Raw genomic sequence first — 20,359 nt, 5'->3', positions numbered from 1 at the left:
CTCAAGTGCACACTAAACACTGGACGTAATGTTTCTGAAAATGTTCCCATCTTGTTGTAGTTCAAATATTAGCACTGCTATCCATCATTGCGCTAAAGACCTTCTCATCCATGGGAAGGATCCTGCCAAAAGAACGGACGCGTCTGCTGATAAGAAAGGTTGCAGCTGTCGACAGGAATGTTGGAGGAGAGACACAGTATCAAGAGTTCAGTACGCAGAGGCGGGTTTACAGCACTGCAAACGTATATAGGTTTGTAAATGGTCAAAAGTTTCAGCAGGGTAATTAAATAGAAGCTCCCAGGTTTATAAACTAAACATTCCATAGCAGCCAAACAAGGCTTAAACAACTAAGAAAAATATTAAATAGGAAAGTTTTGGAAAATCTAATCGCCCAAGTGTCCTGGGGTGCAAAGTGTTTTTCCTATTTAATCACCGAGTCTTTCTGGTTTAAGCAGCCCATATAACAAATCCAGACACATTAGGTCTTCAGCAAGCTAACAGTTTTTCTATCTGACGTTTTCCCTCAGAAGACAAAGAGATACAGTACCTAGCGCGCCTTCAGCTGGCACAAGGCTAGGACAAAAATCCTAGAGTGTGCGGTTACACATAAACCAAAGCTGGCAGCACATCCTCGTCCAACCAGGAAGGCGAGATCCAGTAAGCACAACTGCAAGAGCGGAGAGTACATGGACAAGTGAGCTGGGTCCAGGTACGGTGCAAAGTAGTACAGGAATGGAATTGGAAAGTATCAGAATAGGTCACAGCTAGTAGACACGTTACTATAAAATACTCCAAACTGAATTTACCGATGAATGAAATAATAATCTATCACTGTAATTTGCGTTACCTTCTTAAAACCGTCAGGAACACCAAGAAATCAGGTAGTCCTCTCCTGTCTGAAGACACATTTAACTACATCCTATGTCATCCTATTTTCAAGAGGCCCTTGATGTTGAAAATTCCTTCGGCAATCTTAGTGCTTCCCACAATTAACTGTTAGAAGATCTCAGTAAGAGCAACTAAGTTTCTGTTCAATACGGTCTTACCTTTCATGTTAAGAAATTATGTGAAGGCATCCTCGTAACATTAATGAACTATTGTGGTTAATTTAATGTGCTACGCTGAGAGAGTGTCAGGGATTGAAGAAGTTAACATTTGTTTCTATCTGTTCTTTACCCTGAGAGATTTATCTTGTTAAGCAGGTAGTCTTTCCTCCTTCAGGCCTTCCACCTATTACATCCATTAGCCCTTGTTTAGAAGGCGCTTGCATATTGCATGTACATACAAGTTGTTCAATCTGGGGAGCAAGACCTGGTTGCAAACAGCTTTTTCCTCAAAAAAGTACCGTTGTGGTATCTTCCGATACCATTTTCACCACGTTCACTAGATGCACAAATTTGTAAAAAAATCCCCAACCTTACTATGAAACAAAAAGCAGTTTACAAAGCAAGCTGCTGGTTTTAGAAAAAAAATAAAGCTCAAAAAGAAGGAAAACTAGCCTCAGTAGTTTTAAGCTATTTTAAGAAACTAACTATAAGAGACAGGTACTATTACTTTCTCTTTCAACCCTGAGCTGTTCAGTTTCAGCCCTTGCTGCAAGCACTAAAGCTGAACATTACAATTGGATACCTGGTTGCAAATAAAATGATTTTTCATGTAACTTTGTAAACTACATCTTAGTTTCATTAGTTTGAGGTTCTCCCTTGAACAGATTATACAATCATCGATCGCTACCAACGCTGTACTTTGACGTTGATTACTAACTCATGTAAACTTGCATAGAAATTTAGTCAAAAGTGATTTAGTTTTACTTCAGGCTATTTATCAGCTTGTTCGTATATTGCAAAATGTATCCTTTTTATTTAATAAAGGACAATATGGTGTCAGAAGTTAATGTTCCAGCTATTTTCTCTAAACCATTATTTCATTCTGTTTTCTACATTCTATCTATACCACTGGTGTGTATTCCAGCCTGATGCCTGTCTCCCTCCCTCCCCGGGACGTCAAGACGAAATAGTGGTGTACCTTTGTTGTGGCATTTCTCAGAGCTTGCTTGTAACCATCCCCTCTGCCCTTAAGTTTGGCGGGCCTTGTTCAATTTTACTGCACTTGGTAGCACGCAGAGGATCAGGATGCACCTGCAAACTTGCAGCACGTGATAACTTCCTTGAGTTGAAGGTTCCAAGTTGGCACCGTTCACAGAGAATGTTTCATGTAACAACAGGCCGTTGTTTTTCTTTCCAGCTCAGTTTACGCACCGCTAGAGATTCACTCACATATAAATAAATGGTACTCTTGAATAACCTGGAACTATTTGTATATTGTGAAGGGGAGGGAAATTGTTTGCATCTTCTAGAAATGAATAAAGAAACTAAAGTGAAAGATATTAAGCCATGTATGAATAAGCCTTTTCAGTAAATGCAATTCACAGGTTTATACTTGTTTATAAGTATTTAACCACAAATATCTGGTAATTAGACCATTACATGAATTTGTCATCATGAATGACCGCTAAATGAGTTTGTATCAAATGATACACAGTAATTACAGCTATCATGCTGACCCTTTGAGTCAGAATTATTATTTTTTAAAAGATAAAGTATATGCCAGTATTTTTAAACTGAACAGCAGATATCTATCTAAAAGAGATCCTTAACAGTAAAAAAATTCTGAGCCATGGAAGACCAGTAATAGCAAATGCTCCTTTAACAGTTTAACCTTTCCCCCAGATAACCTTTTATCACTTCCTTGATGCTTTTCTTAAGAAACATGCTTTTTTTTTTTTTTTAAAGACTCAAACTACCCAACAAGTTTATTTGAAAATTAAATGTCTGCCAAAATTTACGCATTTGCAGTGTTACTTCTGATGTGAGCTAATATGTTTTAGAAGTAAAAATTGTAGCTGAAGTTTCAGGAAAAATGTCAGTTTTCCCATGATTATATAACATTTGACCAGACAATTTCTGATTTGTTTGGCGATTTAAATACAACCACTACATTATGCTGACAGCCATACAAAATGTGAGAGTACCTTGCGCTTTAACCCATGGTAATAATGCCAAGATTTTGAACAGCTACAAATGCAGCATTTGCAGCGCCATACCAAGTTGAATTCAATACCACCTAAACCCAAAGCAGCAGCTGATTAAAAAAAGAAAACGTAAGTCAAATGATAAAGCTACACAGTTTAGTACATTAAAACAAAACCAAGGACAATGGTATTTGTATAAGGTTCCAAAAATATACAGATGGGGGGGTAAAATCACTGTACACAACTCTGAGGTTGTTAAAGTGACCAGAGAGACTGAACAGTGCAAGACATGCTTTTCCAGTTACAAGCTCAAAACAGAAGTGGCGAAAGAAATTAAAGCTTTGTCTGAAGTGATTTACCTTTTAGGATAAGGAAAGCTTAGAATATTGTCATCAGTGTTACAGAGAAGTCTCCATCCCACCCACCCCACCCCCAACACATACACACAAAATAGTTTAAGTTTTTTCCATAATACAGCATTTCATTCAAACGGTGTCCCCCTGAGCTTGGTTACTGCGGGGACAATTTGTCTGATACTTATTAGATGTTGGCCTATGAATCAAGCGATGCACAGGCAGCTTCTCAATTCTCCAGCTTTGGCTAACAGTACCTGCAATTTACAAGCAGTGGAAGTGGCAGATAGCCTGGGTTCAAACTCTCCTGCAACTAGCCTCGTAAGACCACCTCGTTGTAAGAAAGCAGCTGTGCTGAGAGCAGATGCTACGTTATGGCTGAGGAACAAAGAAATTGCTTTATAGGTCTCTGTACTCTCTCCCAGAGTTAAGAACAATTTCAGGCAAGTGCTTTTAGCAGGCTAAGCTGTACATGCATCTATCCATGCAAACGTAGACACATGGCTCCCAAGACCTAGAACCAGGGTGTGTGCATGTGAAGACTGGACAGAAGGCCCTTCCTTGTAGGTTTACAAAAATATATAGCCAATACTGTAGCTTAAGAAGTCAGTTTTACTCATTACAGAGATTCCCAAAAAGTATTAACTACTTTTCAGACATTCCAGACAAGGTCACTTGTAACAAAAAAGGTCAAGTTCTCTAAAACAAGATTTTAAAAGTGGATCTTTCTTTCAAGTGAACAGGACATCTGTTTTTACGCTTAACTTTTTAGTCAGTTAAGACCGAATTTATTTAAGATTTTATGTGAACATATGCATAAACACAAATAAGTTTACTTTAAACACATCTGCACAGAAAAAAAGATTAACCCTTCAAAACATAACAGAGCAGGTCTGGTTAGTATGTATCTATTGCAAATCTTAAGAGATTCTGTGCATTAGGCCCACCCATACAGAAAGCAGGGGAAAAGTCTCAATGAAAGAAAATTACTGTTCAAGTCTAAGTGGTGTTTTGAAGAGCCAGCAGCCTAAGTTGACACCATGAAGCTAGTCACAGTATCCAAACAAGCAGACCTGCTTGGGCTACTAAAGCAGTGTATCCTCCTGAAGGCGTCATTTACTCCCAAGTTATTTTCTGTTTCGAAGGCGTTTAGATTTCCTAGGACAGTCTGGGGATTCAACCGCCTTCCTCCGTTTTCTAGGAGATTGTTCATTTGAGCCAGAACCTGAAGAATTTCCTACTGTACTCTCCATCACCTCTCGCAGCTTGCGTTCGAGCTCAGCCAATCGGGCATTCTGTTCACCTATGATTTGGGTTTGCTCTAGCAGTTTCTGATCTTGATCCTGGAGTTGTTTCTGTTGCTCTTGCACTTTGATGCGGAGCTCTGAGATTTCCCGCTTTAGCGCTGTCAAGCCCGTGCCATTCGCTTTTACTTGCTGCTGGAGTTTGGTGACTTCCTGTCTGGAAGGGTTCTGCTTGGAGAAGAGCTGCATTGTTGTCAGCGCTGCAGAAGGCCCTGGAACTTCAGAGAAAACCGTGATTAATCCTCTACAACTTTAAGACAAAGGTAGAAATTGTGTCCCAGTTTCCATATTTTGCTTATCCCTACTCCCCAAACATGAATCTGAATGCTGGTTGCAAGTTAGGTGAATATGTAAACAGATTTACAGTCATTTAAGTGTCTAACAAGAGCATACGATAGCTCAGAGCACAACTAGTTTAAAATACTTAGATTTTCAGTAGTCTGGAAAACAGCTCATCATTCATTTTCCGTATATAAGCCCCCCTCCTTTTGCTTTATCAAAAATTACATAGAGATATTATGTTGTCATCTAGACTTAGCTGTCACAGATGTTAAGTCAAAAACCCACAACACGTCTATAAATTACTTATTACAGAATAGTTATATTAAATAAATATAATTCAATAGAGCAGTACAATTCTGCTGTCTTAGTTGCAGACAGCTAAAGTTCTGAAATTTTGTGGTTTGGGGCTTAACAAGATATTTCAGTTTAACTTACTTTTTAGAAGAAAGGAATTTATTTTCCATGCTTCTTTAGAATCACTCTTCCTAAGTACTAAAACCATACTGGAATTTGAGCTTGGGAATGTTGATTTTAATAAAGTTCCTGCAAATCAAGGAGACTAACAGCTACTGTATAATTTCTTTCACTTTTTCCTATCATAAAAGGTATCTATCACTTTTTCTATCATTTTACTCTACTAGTAATGCTGTGCTAGTCAGATGCAACTTTTAAGCGCTACAAAGACAGAACAGTCGGGGACAGCCTAGAACAGTCGTCATTCTCCTCCTCCTCTTTTTCCCTTCAAGGTGCCAGCATAGCTACAGTTACGTGACACTAAAGGGTTGCCATTAGATAAGTAATGCTCCTCCCTCCGCACAAGACAGGCATTTTTATGCCGCATAAAGCCTTGGCCTTGAAAAGCCGATTGACATCAACTATGGTTTTGGGCAATACTTCCTCAGCTGAGAGACTCAATGGAATTGAGGTATAATTAACGGGATATAATTAAGAGGCAGTATACACACTTATGGCTAAAAGGATGGACAGGACATACCAGAAACAACAAGCAGCTCCTACAGTTAGGCCTATCATTTTTGCTTAAGATTTAATAAAAATAATTCAAAAAAATTACGTTATCCTTTCAGAAAGTTAATTTCACAGTTCCTAAGAAGCCTGAAGATGTTCAGCACAGGGAAAACACTACAGTTCTACTTATCTTTTTGTTTTGGCCATTATATGAGGCAACTACCTTAGACTTTGGTCCACAAAAGTTCTGGAAAATCTGACAGGGTATATGAAGGACCAGTTTAATTGTTTATTTATAGACTGTTATTTTAATTGCCTTTTTACTATTACCCATAAGTATTTTGCTTGTTAGCGTATACATCAGTGCCCCAGGAATGTAAAAAAGCACATACAAGTATGTTCTAGCTCTCTATACACTACAACAGCTTAGGCTAATTTCATTTGCTGATTGTCCTAAAAGTAAAAGGCACGGAGTTGTCATCTCACATGCCAAATTTCAACCAAGTGCCATGATAAAGTCTCATTCATTGGTGGCACAAAAGCGTTTGTTTAATGAGTACACACTATGCATAATTCTAACATACATTCAAGTGACTGTTCTTTTGGTAGTACAAAGGCTCCTTAAATTTCAAAGCAAATGAATTTCAGTAAACATTCTTAAGAAACAAGTATCATCAATATTTATGCATTTAAGGGAGGGAGCTTTAAAAAGATACAGTGCTCTGAATTTTTACAGAAGAACTAAATAAAACTTAACTATACGTTGGAATTAATACCTGGGGCAGTTCCTATCAGACGTCCCGATACATCTGACCCAGGCATCTTTCTTTTCAGTATTGGAACAATCTTCTCATCAAAATATTCCATAGCCATGGAGGAAATGTCCCTTAGTTCTTGAAGAACTTCATGAGCTCTCTGAGGAGCTCTTGTAGAGTTTACATACCTTAGCACACGATAAATTTCATCTATTACCTAAAACATTTAAGAAGAATTAGGATTTTCTGATAAAGGCAAGATTATTTCAGATCATTCTAGAAGTGCTGGCATATTCAGGGGCTTTTACTACATAACTATCGCATACCACTGTGTGCTTTACTTCTAGATCAGCTTTTGGAAATGAAGTGCTGTTCGTGATTTATCAGAGAAGATATTCACTTGGTCTATCGCAACAACTCTCTTCAAACTCATGAAACAGTGCTCATTGTGGGAAATTTTGTTTCACTACATCCATACTTGACTTCTGGGTTATATAATCTATACTCAGCAGAGCATAATCATTTCTTTTTGGAGAACCTGAAGCAAGATATTCTAAGCCACACTGCAGAGCCGTCACTACCCCAGCCAGTTATGAGGCATACGAAACACATGAATGGAACAGCAAGAATTATCGTTATGTCAGTCTGAAGAGCTTTAAATGTTTACTTGAGATCACTTGCATACACCCAAAACATTGCAAATTCAGATTAAGCCCAAAATATATTAATTTATAAAACATCAATCCACTACTGACAGAGAACATAAGCACCCTCTTAACAGGTTTGACAAACAAGCCCTTTGGTTAGGAGAGATACAGAGAGATGAAAGATGTCTCACTAATCTATGAATTATAGTCTGAGGCAGGTCAAGATAGGAGTGCTGGTCTCTTATTACCGAAACTACTGACACAGGTATTTTGCACAGGATTAAGAATGGTTGAAGAGTCTCCTCAAAAACACAGATCTTAAGGACTTAGAATCATAGGTAAGACCATACAGTTGCATCTTGTGTTTTAATAAAGTAAGCTTAGCTAAAAAGTTGCAAAAGCCAGACAAGACTAGTGTCTCATCATGCAACAAGCTTACAAAAGACTTCTCTAATTTTACCCACGTTATATCCTGTTAGCAACAATATCCTCAAAGCATTCTCCTGCCATCCTCAATACAAAACCCTGCAGCAGCGCTCTGCTATCACCAGGAACCCTCACACAGTATGTCGAACCTCAAATCAGGATTCACATATTCTAACACAAATTCACTTCCTGACAATTCTGTGGCAGCTTCATTCAAATGGAATTTCCTGAGGGGAGCAGGGCAGGTGGGGAGGGAAACCACAAACTGTAAGTGAACACTAAGGCTTGAATCTGCCTGACCAAGATAGGATTTTCTGGTGAATCGGTAACTGTGCTGAGAGCGCAGTGGTGCTAGCGAGCTCGTACACTAAGTAAATAATTAAAAAAAAACTTTTTAGCTGTTATATCAGAATACAAACAAGGTCCTTATGACTCAGTGCCCACAAGGAAAACAGCTGGCAAGCTCACTTGCCCAACTCCTGCACACCCCAGGTCTGGACTGACTATTGCCTTTCCGTCTTACTCCTCGAAAAAGTAAGGCAACATTTCTTTTAAGTGTTCCATTTACTATGAGAGTATCAAGGACTTAAGTTTGACTTTGTGTTATATTACATTTTTTAAAATACATGGTATATATAAAAATAATATAAAGTCAAATAAGCATAAATACATTAAACTATAATGATTTAATTTAAAATTAAATATCAAGTCAACAAGAGTGTACAGGAATCAAGTTACCTCTTCAAGACAAAAATACATTTCATGCCGACAGCCTATCCTACTGTACTGAGTGTAAAAGTGCCTGCCATGCTTCACCTGAATCCAACAGCTAACTTTTCCATTCATCCCAGTGCAATTCAGTTATCTGCCCATGAAAAATTAATGCCAACATATCCAAGCCTCACATGGAAAGATCAATGAGTAGAGCATTAGACTAATGTTCACAGATCTTGTTTCAACCCCGAGCTGTACCAGTCTTCCTCAGATCATGATTTTGTCAATTCCCCTGTGCACTTCCGTTTTCACAGCTTATAAAACAGTGGTACCTCTGATGTACATCTCGCTTGCATAATTTATATTTTATTTTGGGGTAGTATTCTGAAACACCAGAATTGTTCAGTAGTAGTAATATTTAACACACTTTACCTACATTTAAAACTAATTCCACCTGCTGTACAAAAATACCCCATCCACTGTAATACTGAACAGTGTTTCCACATACTAAATATCTTAATTCGATTAATCTGAAGTACTCAAACCCTTAAGAAAGGTGCCTAAAATATTCCTGATTGACTGAGTGCTTAGTGTTACACGTAGTCTAAATTACTACATCTTCTGATGACCTGCCCTCCAGCTGTTTTGTACAATTAAAATTCAGAATTAAACCCTACATATAATGTGTTTCTTGTAAAAGGTTGTAGAGGATGTATATGCCACAAGAATTAAGAGAGAATCTAAGGGAAAATGGAAAAAAGTTTAAAATAATTAATATTTAGGTATTCATTCAGATAGATGGTTCATTCATTTCAGACTGCCCGTTATAGCAGAGTACTCACTTGTGTGTGTGTTTGCAAGTATATGAAACACAGTTTCAGTATATATACACATTATGTAAATTTGTCCCAGTTGTCCCAGGTTAAGTTACACAATCGTATTTTTTAAACACAGATAATCATTCACATAATATAGTCTACATTTTACCTTTCCAGGTATGAAGCAACAGAGATTGGAATCCACATACTTCATGAAAGTCATATTTAACAGAGAGAGTCTTGTTTCTACAGCAGCAAGGATGTCTGCATGACGAGCTAACGAATGGTTTCTCCTTTCTGACTCCCGTCTAGAAGACAGACCATTAAGTGACACTGATTTAACAATGAGTCAACAAAATGAAACTGTAACAACCGCTCATGTTAATTTCACCCTTAAAACCCTCTGAGGTTTGGAAATGTAACCGCTAACATTAGTTCTGTCTTTATGGAAAAAAACTGATACAGATTGAGAACCAGCTAGTAAGAGCATACTACACTTTCTTAGACAAAATTTGTTCTCTAAATAATTACTGCATCTTATGTGATCCATAAACTCTATATGTAATTTAGGACTATTTAAAAACAAGCTTTCAGTACTAACTAGCAACAGACACTGGGTCAGTGTGAATATTTTTATCCCCCCATACTCCTACAGTTAGTACTTCAATGCAATTGACACAAATTTAATATATTATTAGTGCTTGCTACAAAGTTTAGGTTGAGATATAAGTTCTTTTGACAAAGGATCTCTACAGTAAGTAGCATTTAGTTTCTTCACGCTGACTAGGAAATCTGATAGGACACAGCAGCATCTGCACTTACTCACTGGAAAGAGGAGAAAAGACATTGCTTTAGTGAGAAACTAGCTCCCAGTAATGCTCACATGTCAACCCCCCCCCCCCCCTTTTCCCCTGTTTAATCCTTGGCACTGAAAAACCTTTTTTTTTTTTTTTTTAAAGCAGTCTCGTAGATAAATCATCAGTGAAGGCAGTCAGTCTTGAAAAGGAATGGCATTTATTCATTCTAGGAGTCCTTGCTTGATTTGCCAGAAGAGTTGAATAATACAGGACCCACTCTTCCCTGTTTAAAACACCAGAGACACTTTCCAATATTCCAGTTCCTAATATAAAACAACTTACATTCATCCACACCATTATTTTGTAATTAGACCTTAGGCTCAAGGTGCTTTTGGAAAAAAATGAAATTAAACCAAATGTGATTCAGATTTTCAAGATATATAAGTTGAATTAGCTAGCAAGAAATTCCTTTTCAATATTCTGCTTAAAAGAATCCAGCACATTTAAGGTTAACTACAGTTTTAACTGGTACATACCTTGGAAGCTGAGCTTTAACTTGCTTTTGACACAAGTTGTGGTATCTTTCCACTTTCAGAAATCCCTGATTTAACATTCGTTGGCAAACCAAGTCCATTCGCTTACAAACCTGTATTTAAGTAAAAAGAAAAACTTAAGGGTCAATTAAGGCCACAAGTCACTTTTACTATTATCTTATCCATACTTGCTGGGTAGTAAAAGATTCTCTCATCAGTTTTTGCTCCATTTCAAGAAGCAGAAACTGCAGTTGGGCTTAAGGTATCACCATCTCCAAAAATGATCATGATACTCCAAAAAGGAGCAGCTATGTTCCACACAGTTCACAAATTAATCTCCTGATACTGCCTAACAAGAGACAGTAGGCTGAATTCCACCCATATATAAGCAGATACAGTTTCCTCTGATTTTAATGGAAGTTGCAAATGCCTGTGCCTGGCTTTTAACGTGGCCTCCAGAGTGATTCTGATAGATCACGTTAATACTTCATAGTCTCAAAAAGAAGCCTTTAAAAACAAGAAGTCATGATGGTTTTCCTTCAGCATTTAAGGCTTATGTTTTTGAAGACGGCCAAAATTCTATTTAAAAACTTATGCAATACAGTGCACATGAAGCAAGATTCCTTTTCCTATTAAAAAAAAAAGTCTTTTCTCCTCTGTTTAACAGATTCCTTTATTTGCAATGTTAGATACCAATAGCCTCAATTTTTTTCCACAGATTTAGGGAGAAAGGACATTAATAGCTGCAGAAGACACAATAAACTGATAAATTTAAACCTTCACAAAGTAACCAGTTACAAGACAAAGCCAACTCGTACAAAAGTTTAAAGCAGTTGCAATTCAGTTCTGAAGACGCAAGAACTTAGTGAATCAGCTGTCCTTTGAAATTGTTATTTTTTTGTACTAAAGTGCACAACTCCCACTGTGACCCCACTTTCCAATGGATTAGCTTTCCTTTTTTTTATTTTAAAATAAACACTCCTTCCCTCCATACACTACTCATTTCATAACTTTGAAGTCTATGTAAATTTACACCTTGAGGAAGAAGATTCTCATTTCTCCTAGAAAAGCCTGGCATTATTTTCTGTTTATATGGAAGGCACTACTTAAAGAAGTTCTACTTTCTGTGAGTCTTCCTCTAGTCACAGCTAGGTTAAGTTCTGTGCGTAAGAACCGACCATTTTCAAACAAATCTGTATTAACAGACCATTAAGTAACTGCTGTCCATGTGTCTGTGCTCCTTTGTACTAGATCTTCCTTATTAACAGTCAAAGGAGAACAGAGGTACAGTCTCAGTACACTTCTCCCTCACACTCACTAGAATCAGCTAAATCATTTCTAGTGTATAAAAAAAATAATGCTGGCCCTTCAACTACAGGAAAGAGGAAATTGTCACATTTCTTCTAAGATATTAGCTCCATTAGGGATGCCTAGATCTGATACCATTTTTGGTTACAAGACTTAACAGCTTACTTGTAGTTCTAATGCTACCAAACCCCTGAACTAGGAACTAGTACCTGCACAAGGGCTGTCAGCTATGCAGTTATTCAGCACAAGAGAAAAACAATCCTAGACACATTATTAGCTACAAATTCAGAGGAAGCACAGAAAGTGATTTTAACCATGTGTATACTGACATCTGGTGGCAGCAAGGACCTTTCAGTGTGCTGCAGCCCTCCCGTATCCAAGGGAGCAGATCGCAATGGGTAACACTAGATTTCTTAAACACTGGATTTTCTAATCTTACTCATTTCTTACACTACGCAGCATGAAGAATTATTTGCTCCAATTTCTGGACATTACCTATATTTGGGGAATTTACCCAAACACCGAATAGTTAAAAGGTACCACCAGAAACCAAAAGTGTTTGTCTGCAACTTATTTTACCAATCACCTCATAATTCCCAGCTGGCTCCTGATGTCACCATTTAAACCATATGGCACCTGGAGTTACAGGAACAATATACCTCTTTTAGACTGCATAGTCAGCAGTCATATGCAAAGTAGCATTATTACACTCTTAAGTGTTCATATTAGTCCAAGACAGTTTGCTACTAGCTATTCAATGGACCATAAGAAAGTAAAAAGTTAAATTTGCTCATATTTGTATTTGCAAATTTTTGTGAATATTTTCTTATTCTAGCCATAAAGCTGAAAGAGCCCGAGTTTCCCGAAATGTCAAGTCCAACCAGACACTGTGTTCAAATTTCAGTGTTACAAAGTTATTCCAAGTCCATGTGAAAAGCAGAACCAAAAGGTGATTGCTTCTTAGCATGCTGACTTATATGCGGTAACAGCTTCTATGAAAGAACTAATTTTCCACTTCATTTGTAAACAAACTAAACTGACACAATCTGCTCGAGGACTACTACCAGCTTCCCCTTCCTCAAGCATGTCTTATTTCTTCCAAGCTTCACTAACAGATAACCAATATCAAAACAGAGATAAAAATATCCTGAAGTATTTAGATTCAATACATGTTATTTTTCTTAGAGGTTACACAGACGCCATGTTTCACGGTGCCTTTCTAGGGTGAAGTATAAGTAAGCGACAAAATGTTGATGAACTTCAGCAAGAAGCTTTAAAATAGAAATCCCTGTAAATACAGATTTACTGAAACTGTGGGAAGACTAAAGCCATGCTGTGCAAAGGCTATCAGTCCTTATTTGGGCTGTGCTGAAAATAAGCACAAGTTTGCTGCAGAATCTAAGACACTTCTGACGTGTGTCAGCATCCAAGATAACCTTCTTCTCAGAGCGTTCACGGAAGAAGGTTACAGATTGTTTGTTTTTAATCACGCTTGCTGTAGTAATAGCCTGAATGGAAATGCATTTCCAAGCTCAGACATGTGAGTGAAAAAAATTTAATTATTATCCCACTCAGGTAAAAATTCCAGAGCTGCTGTAAGTCATCAAAAAAATCACAGTAAAAGAAGCCTCCAAAAGCCAGAAAATATGCCAGCTTCCATATCAGCATGCATACCAGGCTGCAGCTTGTCCAGAACATTACAGCTTCAGACATAATGATCTTTTGGGTTTTCTGTGTTTCTCTTATGATGACATATCAGAGGAAGCAGATGAAGTACATACTCAAAAGGGCTGAAAGCAAAATGCTGTTGCTTTCCCTTTCATTCACTTCATCTGAAAAAAAGTTTGAGAACTCAAGATTTGCACTGAGGCATAATTTCAGACACGACTGCATTCTGAATACCTATTGTTTAGTCTCTGTTACTTTAGGCATACTTCGCTGCTTAACCAGAGGTGCTTCATTTATGCTTTTAAATGCAGTAACACCAGGAATAGCAGAAAGCGTTATGCCCAGGAAAGCAAGTGCTTCTTTGCACAATGAGGGGCCCAGGGTCTTGCCTTGCCTGATGGCAATCATCATAAGCAGGAAACGTTCTTTACCTCATCCTTTGGTCACAGAAATAGACTTACGGATCTTAAGCCTTAGATTATGCTCCTCATTATGCTCTATATATACACAATACAGGTTCCTACCTCTATTTTAATCTGAAAACTTGCTGATGTTCTATGTCCTCCCACCCAGCCAACTCCTTAGTCTTTCTTCTTGTACACAATCTAGATCCAACACCAGTTCAACTCAAAGATTTTTTTTTTTTTTTGGATCAGTGAGCTAAGGTGATCCAGAAAGAGAGATTAGGACATCCATTTCCTTCAGTGCTGGGATCCAGAGAATGCATCAAAGTGATCAGTTTAGGGAATTCACATTTTGTGTCTACACATGTGTAATCAAACTTTGTTTAGGTTGATTGATGTCCTGGATCATATCTTCCTACCTTCCTCAAGATGCTTTATCCCACGAAATGCCACATTCTAAGGGGTTAACAAGGCTGCTTTTGGGCACATTTTTAATATGCATGAAACCTAAGCAATTTAATCCCTGTCATTCAATTAATGTGGTCCTGCAATGTATCTTTAGCAGGCTACTACTCATTATAAAATACACCCATTCATCTTTGATAAGCAGCTCAAGTCAGTTCTCACAGAGAAGAAAAATTTACTGTTTGTGCAAGACAGATCTTAGAGCAGGAATATACAAGTGTCTCCCAAGGCTACTTGTAGCCTTTAAAAATCTGAGTGTGATGAAATTTCATTATGAATTTATGCCTAGGCATTGTTATTTTTAAAGGCTACCTTAATTCTCTGTCAACAGCATCTGGAGTTATGTAAAACACCCAGTCTCTTCCTCTCAGTGAGTTGCCAAAAGAACACCTTTAGTTCCAAATAGCCATCTGAAAGATCTAGCTGATCAAGCTTATGTGGTTATGAGCTACACTTTCGACTAGGTCAAACCAGAAGGGCTTTGATTCTTTACATTACTGCTGGTTAAGAGACAAGTGTCCTTTCTTCTCAGAAGAATGCTCATAATGCCTTCTGATGTGCTTAAGGGAACAGTAAGGAATTTGATGGAGATTAAGTTTCTTGGCTGTCACTGACTCAAAAATTAAAAATAGGGAAAGACCAACTGAATAGTTTCCTTCATTTTACGTCTAGTATTGTTCCATGTGTGTGTCAAAGTTGGTATTTATCCAGTCTGTTTTTGCGTATTTCTGAAACTTCTGAAAGGGGCAGTGGTCTTCTGGAAAAATGAACTTGCAGGTGCTACATAAGAGAAGATAAAAGTGTTACATTTTACTACTCAAGTAGCACTGAGAGTTAAACAGCTGGTTTAGTCCTTACACCACCATCTCTCCTATTCTCAACTTCACTGCTGACAAAGCATTGCTTACAAACCTTAGCTTAGCCCTACAGAAAGAAAAAACCTTCTATTGACTAGTGATACCTCCCACGGGTATAAAATGCAATGGGAAAGTTGTAGCAGAGGGCTGTCTAGCGTTGCCATACAGACCATGCAACACTAAGCATACCCAAACGGTATACGTACTTCTCTTCCCTTCATTCAAACCGTAAGTACTCAAAAGCAGAGGCTGCAATCCAAAAAGGCAGTACTACGTCTTTTTCACAGATCCACTACCTACTCTCACAGAAGAAGCAAAAGTCTCTAGTGGACTGTCAGCATGCTAGAAATATTTAGGTACTGGTGTACTTGGTGCAGTGTGGATAAGAACAGATTTTCCTCTTGAAAAGCCTTCAGTTTAAAGTTACAGTCAGGATGCAACACTTCAGGTTGCTGAAGGACACATGCAGTCTAATTTTCTGCAGAAATATGCTTGTAATATTATCCAGTTTAGGCTAATAGAGTTCTTAAAATAGAAACAGTACAGTACATGCAAGTTTACTGAGGGTTACATAAGCTGTGCATTAATTCCCTCACTATTATTCCATTTACAACCTCATAAGAAATTCAGTAAGATAGCAGCTTATCGTATTATGTCACAGTTTACATCAGGCTCCTTACGCAGGCAGTTAAAGGTTGATATACACTGATCTCCTCACTGACAGCTGCGCTTTTTTTGGCATTATAAAGTTCGGAGGTAGAGGTAATATCTTTTATTAGATCTACTACTATGACTGAAAGAACCAGCCAGCCTTTCAGGCAGACAAGGGCTTTTTTACATCTTCTTTTTTGCCCCACATTTATTTCTAGGTAGGGTAGGGTCCTTGGAGCAGCAGGCTCACCATCTCCTACACTTGTAGGCTTAAGCTCTATAAGTAAAAATAAATACACGCATGAGACACAATAGACTGGTCCCCCAAGAAAAGCAGTCACTAGGAGAAATAAGCCTCCAGCAGCCCAGTAATTTCTCACAGAGGACGGATGGAATGAAAGAAGTAAGAAATGGTAAAAGACCTTTAAGAACGCGTGTATGGAGGCACACACCTACGTGCCCGTACCCGAGGCTCGGGGGCGGTTGGGGAGAAGGGAGGAAGCCCAATCCCACCTCACCCCATCCCGCCCCTTCCCCGGCGAGAGCAGCAGCCCGGCGGGGGGCGGCCGGGGCCGCCAACACCTCCCCACCTCCTCCCAGCGCTGCTCCCGCCCCGGGGCCGGCGGCGCCCGGCCAGCGAGGCGGGCTTCCCCCGGCGGGCCCGGGTCCCGGCCGCAGCAGGGCTCCTCGCTCGCTCACTCGCCCGCCCCGCCGCCGCCCCCCCTCCCCTCCCCTCCCCTCCCCTCCCCTCCCCGTCCCCTACCAGGCGAAGCTGGCTCGTCTCATCGTAGGACAGGAAGCTGAGGATGCTCTCGATCGCCACGATGGGCAGCCCCATGAGCGTGTTGCTCTGAGGCGGCGGCTCCAAGGGCGCCAGAGCCTCGGGAGACTCCGAGACCGGGGGCGGGGAGAGCCGCGCCGAGCCCAGGGCGCCGCCTTCCCCGTCCGACAGGAGCCGCTCCTCCAGCGCCGCCATCTTGCAGCCCGTCCTTCCTCCACTGAGGGAGGGGAGCGAGCCTTCCTATGACGACACTTCCGCCCCCCGTCTGTACCGGACGGGGCGCCCCGCCCCGCCCCGCCCGGCCGCTTGGGGGCGGCAGAGCGCGGGGGAGGGGGCGGCGGCCGTTGGCGGTCCCTCGGCGGCCCGGCCCCGGCAGTGCCCCCTGCAGGGCCCCCCGCCGCGCCGCTCCGGCCCGCCCTCGGGGAGCGCGTCCTCAGGCACTGAGGCGCCTGCAGGGGCGGCCGCAGCGGGGCTGAGCCCCGGGAGACCCTTCTGCCGACTGGGGGAGGGCCCCGAGGCGCGGTGGAGGCTGCTCGAAAGTCCCCCCAAGCGCTGGGCACCCCGCCAGGGGCAGATTTAAAACAAGCGGCCGGAAATAAATCTTTCCTACCGTGTGTAACGAAAGCACGAGGCTCACTGTCGGCGGACGCGGTGGAGGATAAAAGCACGGGCAGGGTTTGATAAGGGTGTCGGGATGCACGGGGAAATAGCACCGCGTGCCCGGTGCGTTCCTTACGTGAGGTACATAAGCGACCGCTGCTGACTGTGGTTGGAAAGGGCACCCTGAGCTCCCTACACCAGCAGTCCGATCCCCCGCAACTGGGTTTTTGCACGTTAGTCTGACGTGGGTCGCTGCGAAGCTACAGGGCTTTTTTCTTCCCACTCTGTGGAAGAAGAGACGCAAGAGTAAGGTGGTCGAGGAGGCTGCAGAAGCTCACAGAGACATAGGCTATCCTGAGCTGGAAGGGACCCATGAGGATCATCCAGGCCTGTGCCTCACTCCACACAGGGCAACCTAAAGGTTAAACCATATAGATATACATCCAAACGCTTCTTGAACGTAGACTGGCTTGGGGCCATGACCCCTTCCCTAGGGAGCCCATTCCCGTGCCGGACCACCCTCTGTGAAGAGCTTTTCCCTAATATCCAACGTGAACTTCCCCTGAGGCAGCTTTATGCCATCCCCTCGCGTCCTGTGGCCGGACACCGGAGAGGAGAGAGAGATCAGCGCCTCCCTCTCCGTGCCCCCTCCTGAGGTAATTGCGTGAGAAGGACCTCCAAAACTTCACTGCTGTTGCTCAGGAGTATGTCAGTGCTCCCTCCGCACTGCAGGGACAGCGCCGGCTGCGCAGGCACAGCAGCCCCCCAGGAAAATACGGTTGAATTACAGCGAGGCAGCTACAGGATGGAAAAATACCTCTGTAGCTCGTAAGTGAGGCGCAACTACATACTTCTTACAAATATGATCCAGGCCTTTCTATTCTATGTATAGACGGGTGAGCAACCCCATTTCTGTCCAATCTGGGCCTACACCCCCTTGGCCAGGACGTGCAGGGGAGCCCCAGCAGCCAGGGTGAGCAGGGGGTGTGCAGGTCTGCTGCCAGCCTTCAGGGGTCAGAGCCAGCTGGCAAAAACTACAGCTGCCCGCAAACCACCGCTTGGAATCAGACATTATCGAGGAGGCGAAACACCCAGAAGAAAACAAACTCTGCTCCTTTATTTGCCTTTAATCCTATATATTAAGGAGGTTTCTTGGTTGTAATAGCTGGGACAGCAAAGGGATGGGACCAAGGGCTGTTTCTAGAACATCCCCTGGTGCTTCTGAGCGTGGTCACAGACACTTACACTGCAGTTTGACAACCATTTTAGCCCGACAGAACTTGGCACAGCCATTGAAAAGTATGGTGCCAGTTTCCTCCCTGACTTCAGCTGCTGCTGCTGCTTTTTTCACGTCAGTAGTGTTGAGTGTGTGTGCTTGATTGGGGAACTGGTGCTGCTGAAGACTGACTTGCCAAAGAAAATCGCCAGGTGAATGCCAGAAGTGACGGTAGCGAAGTGTATGGGAAAAAGCCATAAAATGTTTGGGGAGAATGGGACCGCTTGTTGCAGTACCTGCACCAAGGTAGTACAGCTTAAAATATTACAGGACTAAAGCATTAGCTGCCTGCAGCGTCCCTATACATTTTTTTCAGCCATGCTTCTTCTCGTTGAAGGTTTATCTCAACCCATTTCTTTCATATGCAACTTCCCCCTTTCCTCGGAAACCCACCTGCAACCTCTTTCTTAAAAGAAAAAAATTGCAACTGGAAAAGAATTAACTTGGGAGCAGGGCAAATGCAAGGGTAAGCCTTTATGTGTGTCATCCTAATGGCACTCCAAAAATGTGCGCTGAAATTAATATTTCCTTTTTGGGAGCAGAACACATTGTGCCTTGTACGGATTTGGAATTGTTTTGCTCCCCCCACCCCTCAACACATCAATGCTGCTGTAAAATGATCTGGCTATCTTGGAACAAGGGTTTTATTCTTGTGCATGATTTTAGGACCTGATCTCCTTTCACATGCACACTCAGCAGTTTAAAACACACTCAGAAGAATTCTTTATAACCTTGTGACTTGGCACGTGAAGTTCGGGCTGGCAGTCCGTTAATGCTTTAAAAGCAAGTGGGTTTTATGCTACCTAAGCATATATAATTTAAGATAGTTTCAAGAATGCTTTTTTGTTTTGTCATATAATTTGAACAATTTAAGTTTTTAAGATACAACTTTATGTTTAATAAATACAAGCTGTGTTCTGTATGTTTACTATATTACTAAGTGGAATATATTAATAATATGCATGATATATATTTTATATTATTAACTACAACTATATAAATAGCTTTATAGTTAATAAGTCTGCTTCAGTAAGTAGGCTAATTCTGCCGCCTTCCAGGTTCTGATTCACATCCTTCCCCAATGTATCTTGTGTCATTTTTCTGAGCATGCACCACTTTGCATTAATTTGCAAGAACACAGACCGCACACACTTTCACAAAATCCCCATCACAGACTCTAGTGGCTTAACTTTTCAGTTACTATGGGATAGCGTGAAGCCAGGTAACTTGATAATACTTCCTGAAAGGGATGGAATAAAGTTATGTAGAGTCTATTGCATGTCAAGTAACATGCAAACTCTGTTGTCGATATTTTACAGCTCGTGCAGGATACATACCTCATTTGCCTTATGTGGGTTACTACTAGTTTAGATTTCTGCAATGCTTGTAAGATTTAAAACAAATCTTGAAATAGCCTTAGGTTTTTTTAATACCGTTAGAATGATAAGTATATTTGGACTGAATTTTTTGGGGAACATCTAAACGACTCACAAGGAAGATGTTGGGGGAAATGTATTGTTTTGCCCCTTTTAAGCAAAAATTCTCGGATATTAAGGGTTTTTTTAAGAGGTGCGAAATTTGAGAGGTCTGGTATATTCAAACAGCCATATTTTCGTTTTGATGCCTCCGTACTTTGGACTAGGAGTATGAGGTTTAAAAGGAAGGCTACTTGGGCCAAGGATATCTGTTTTGCTTTCTTTGTGGTAATCTGCAAAACTTGTTG

General features: G+C 40.8%; 1 protein-coding gene across 1 annotated transcript; it reads right to left on the bottom strand.

Annotated features, from left to right (window-relative positions):
• Positions 1 to 3,976: 3,976 nt before the first annotated feature.
• Positions 3,977 to 16,955, bottom strand: FBXO28 (F-box protein 28). The gene is made up of 5 exons (XM_076334641.1): positions 16,743 to 16,955; positions 10,630 to 10,739; positions 9,466 to 9,604; positions 6,713 to 6,908; positions 3,977 to 4,906 (listed from the first exon to the last, which is right to left on the bottom strand). Exons 1-5 carry the CDS (start codon positions 16,953 to 16,955, stop codon positions 4,512 to 4,514), a joined length of 1,053 nt encoding a protein of 350 aa, XP_076190756.1. The 3' UTR covers positions 3,977 to 4,511.
• Positions 16,956 to 20,359: the final 3,404 nt, after the last annotated feature.

This window comes from Aptenodytes patagonicus, chromosome 3, assembly GCF_965638725.1.
Source record: "Aptenodytes patagonicus chromosome 3, bAptPat1.pri.cur, whole genome shotgun sequence".
In the NCBI taxonomy this organism is placed as follows: Eukaryota; Metazoa; Chordata; class Aves; order Sphenisciformes; family Spheniscidae; genus Aptenodytes; species Aptenodytes patagonicus.
The sequence above is the reverse complement of the archived record's forward strand: the minus strand, read 5'-3'. Positions and strand labels throughout refer to the sequence as shown.

Coding starts and splice junctions, on each gene's coding strand:
- FBXO28 (XM_076334641.1), bottom strand. CDS start 16,955: ATGGCGGCGCTGGAGGAGCGGCTCCTGTCGGACGGGGAAGGCGGCGCC. Junction 10,740..16,742: donor AGACGAGCCAGCTTCGCCTG/GTAGGGGACGGG, acceptor ACTTAAATACAG/GTTTGTAAGCGAATGGACTT. Junction 6,909..9,465: donor GTTGCTTCATACCTGGAAAG/GTAAAATGTAGA, acceptor TAAATGTTTTAG/GTAATAGATGAAATTTATCG.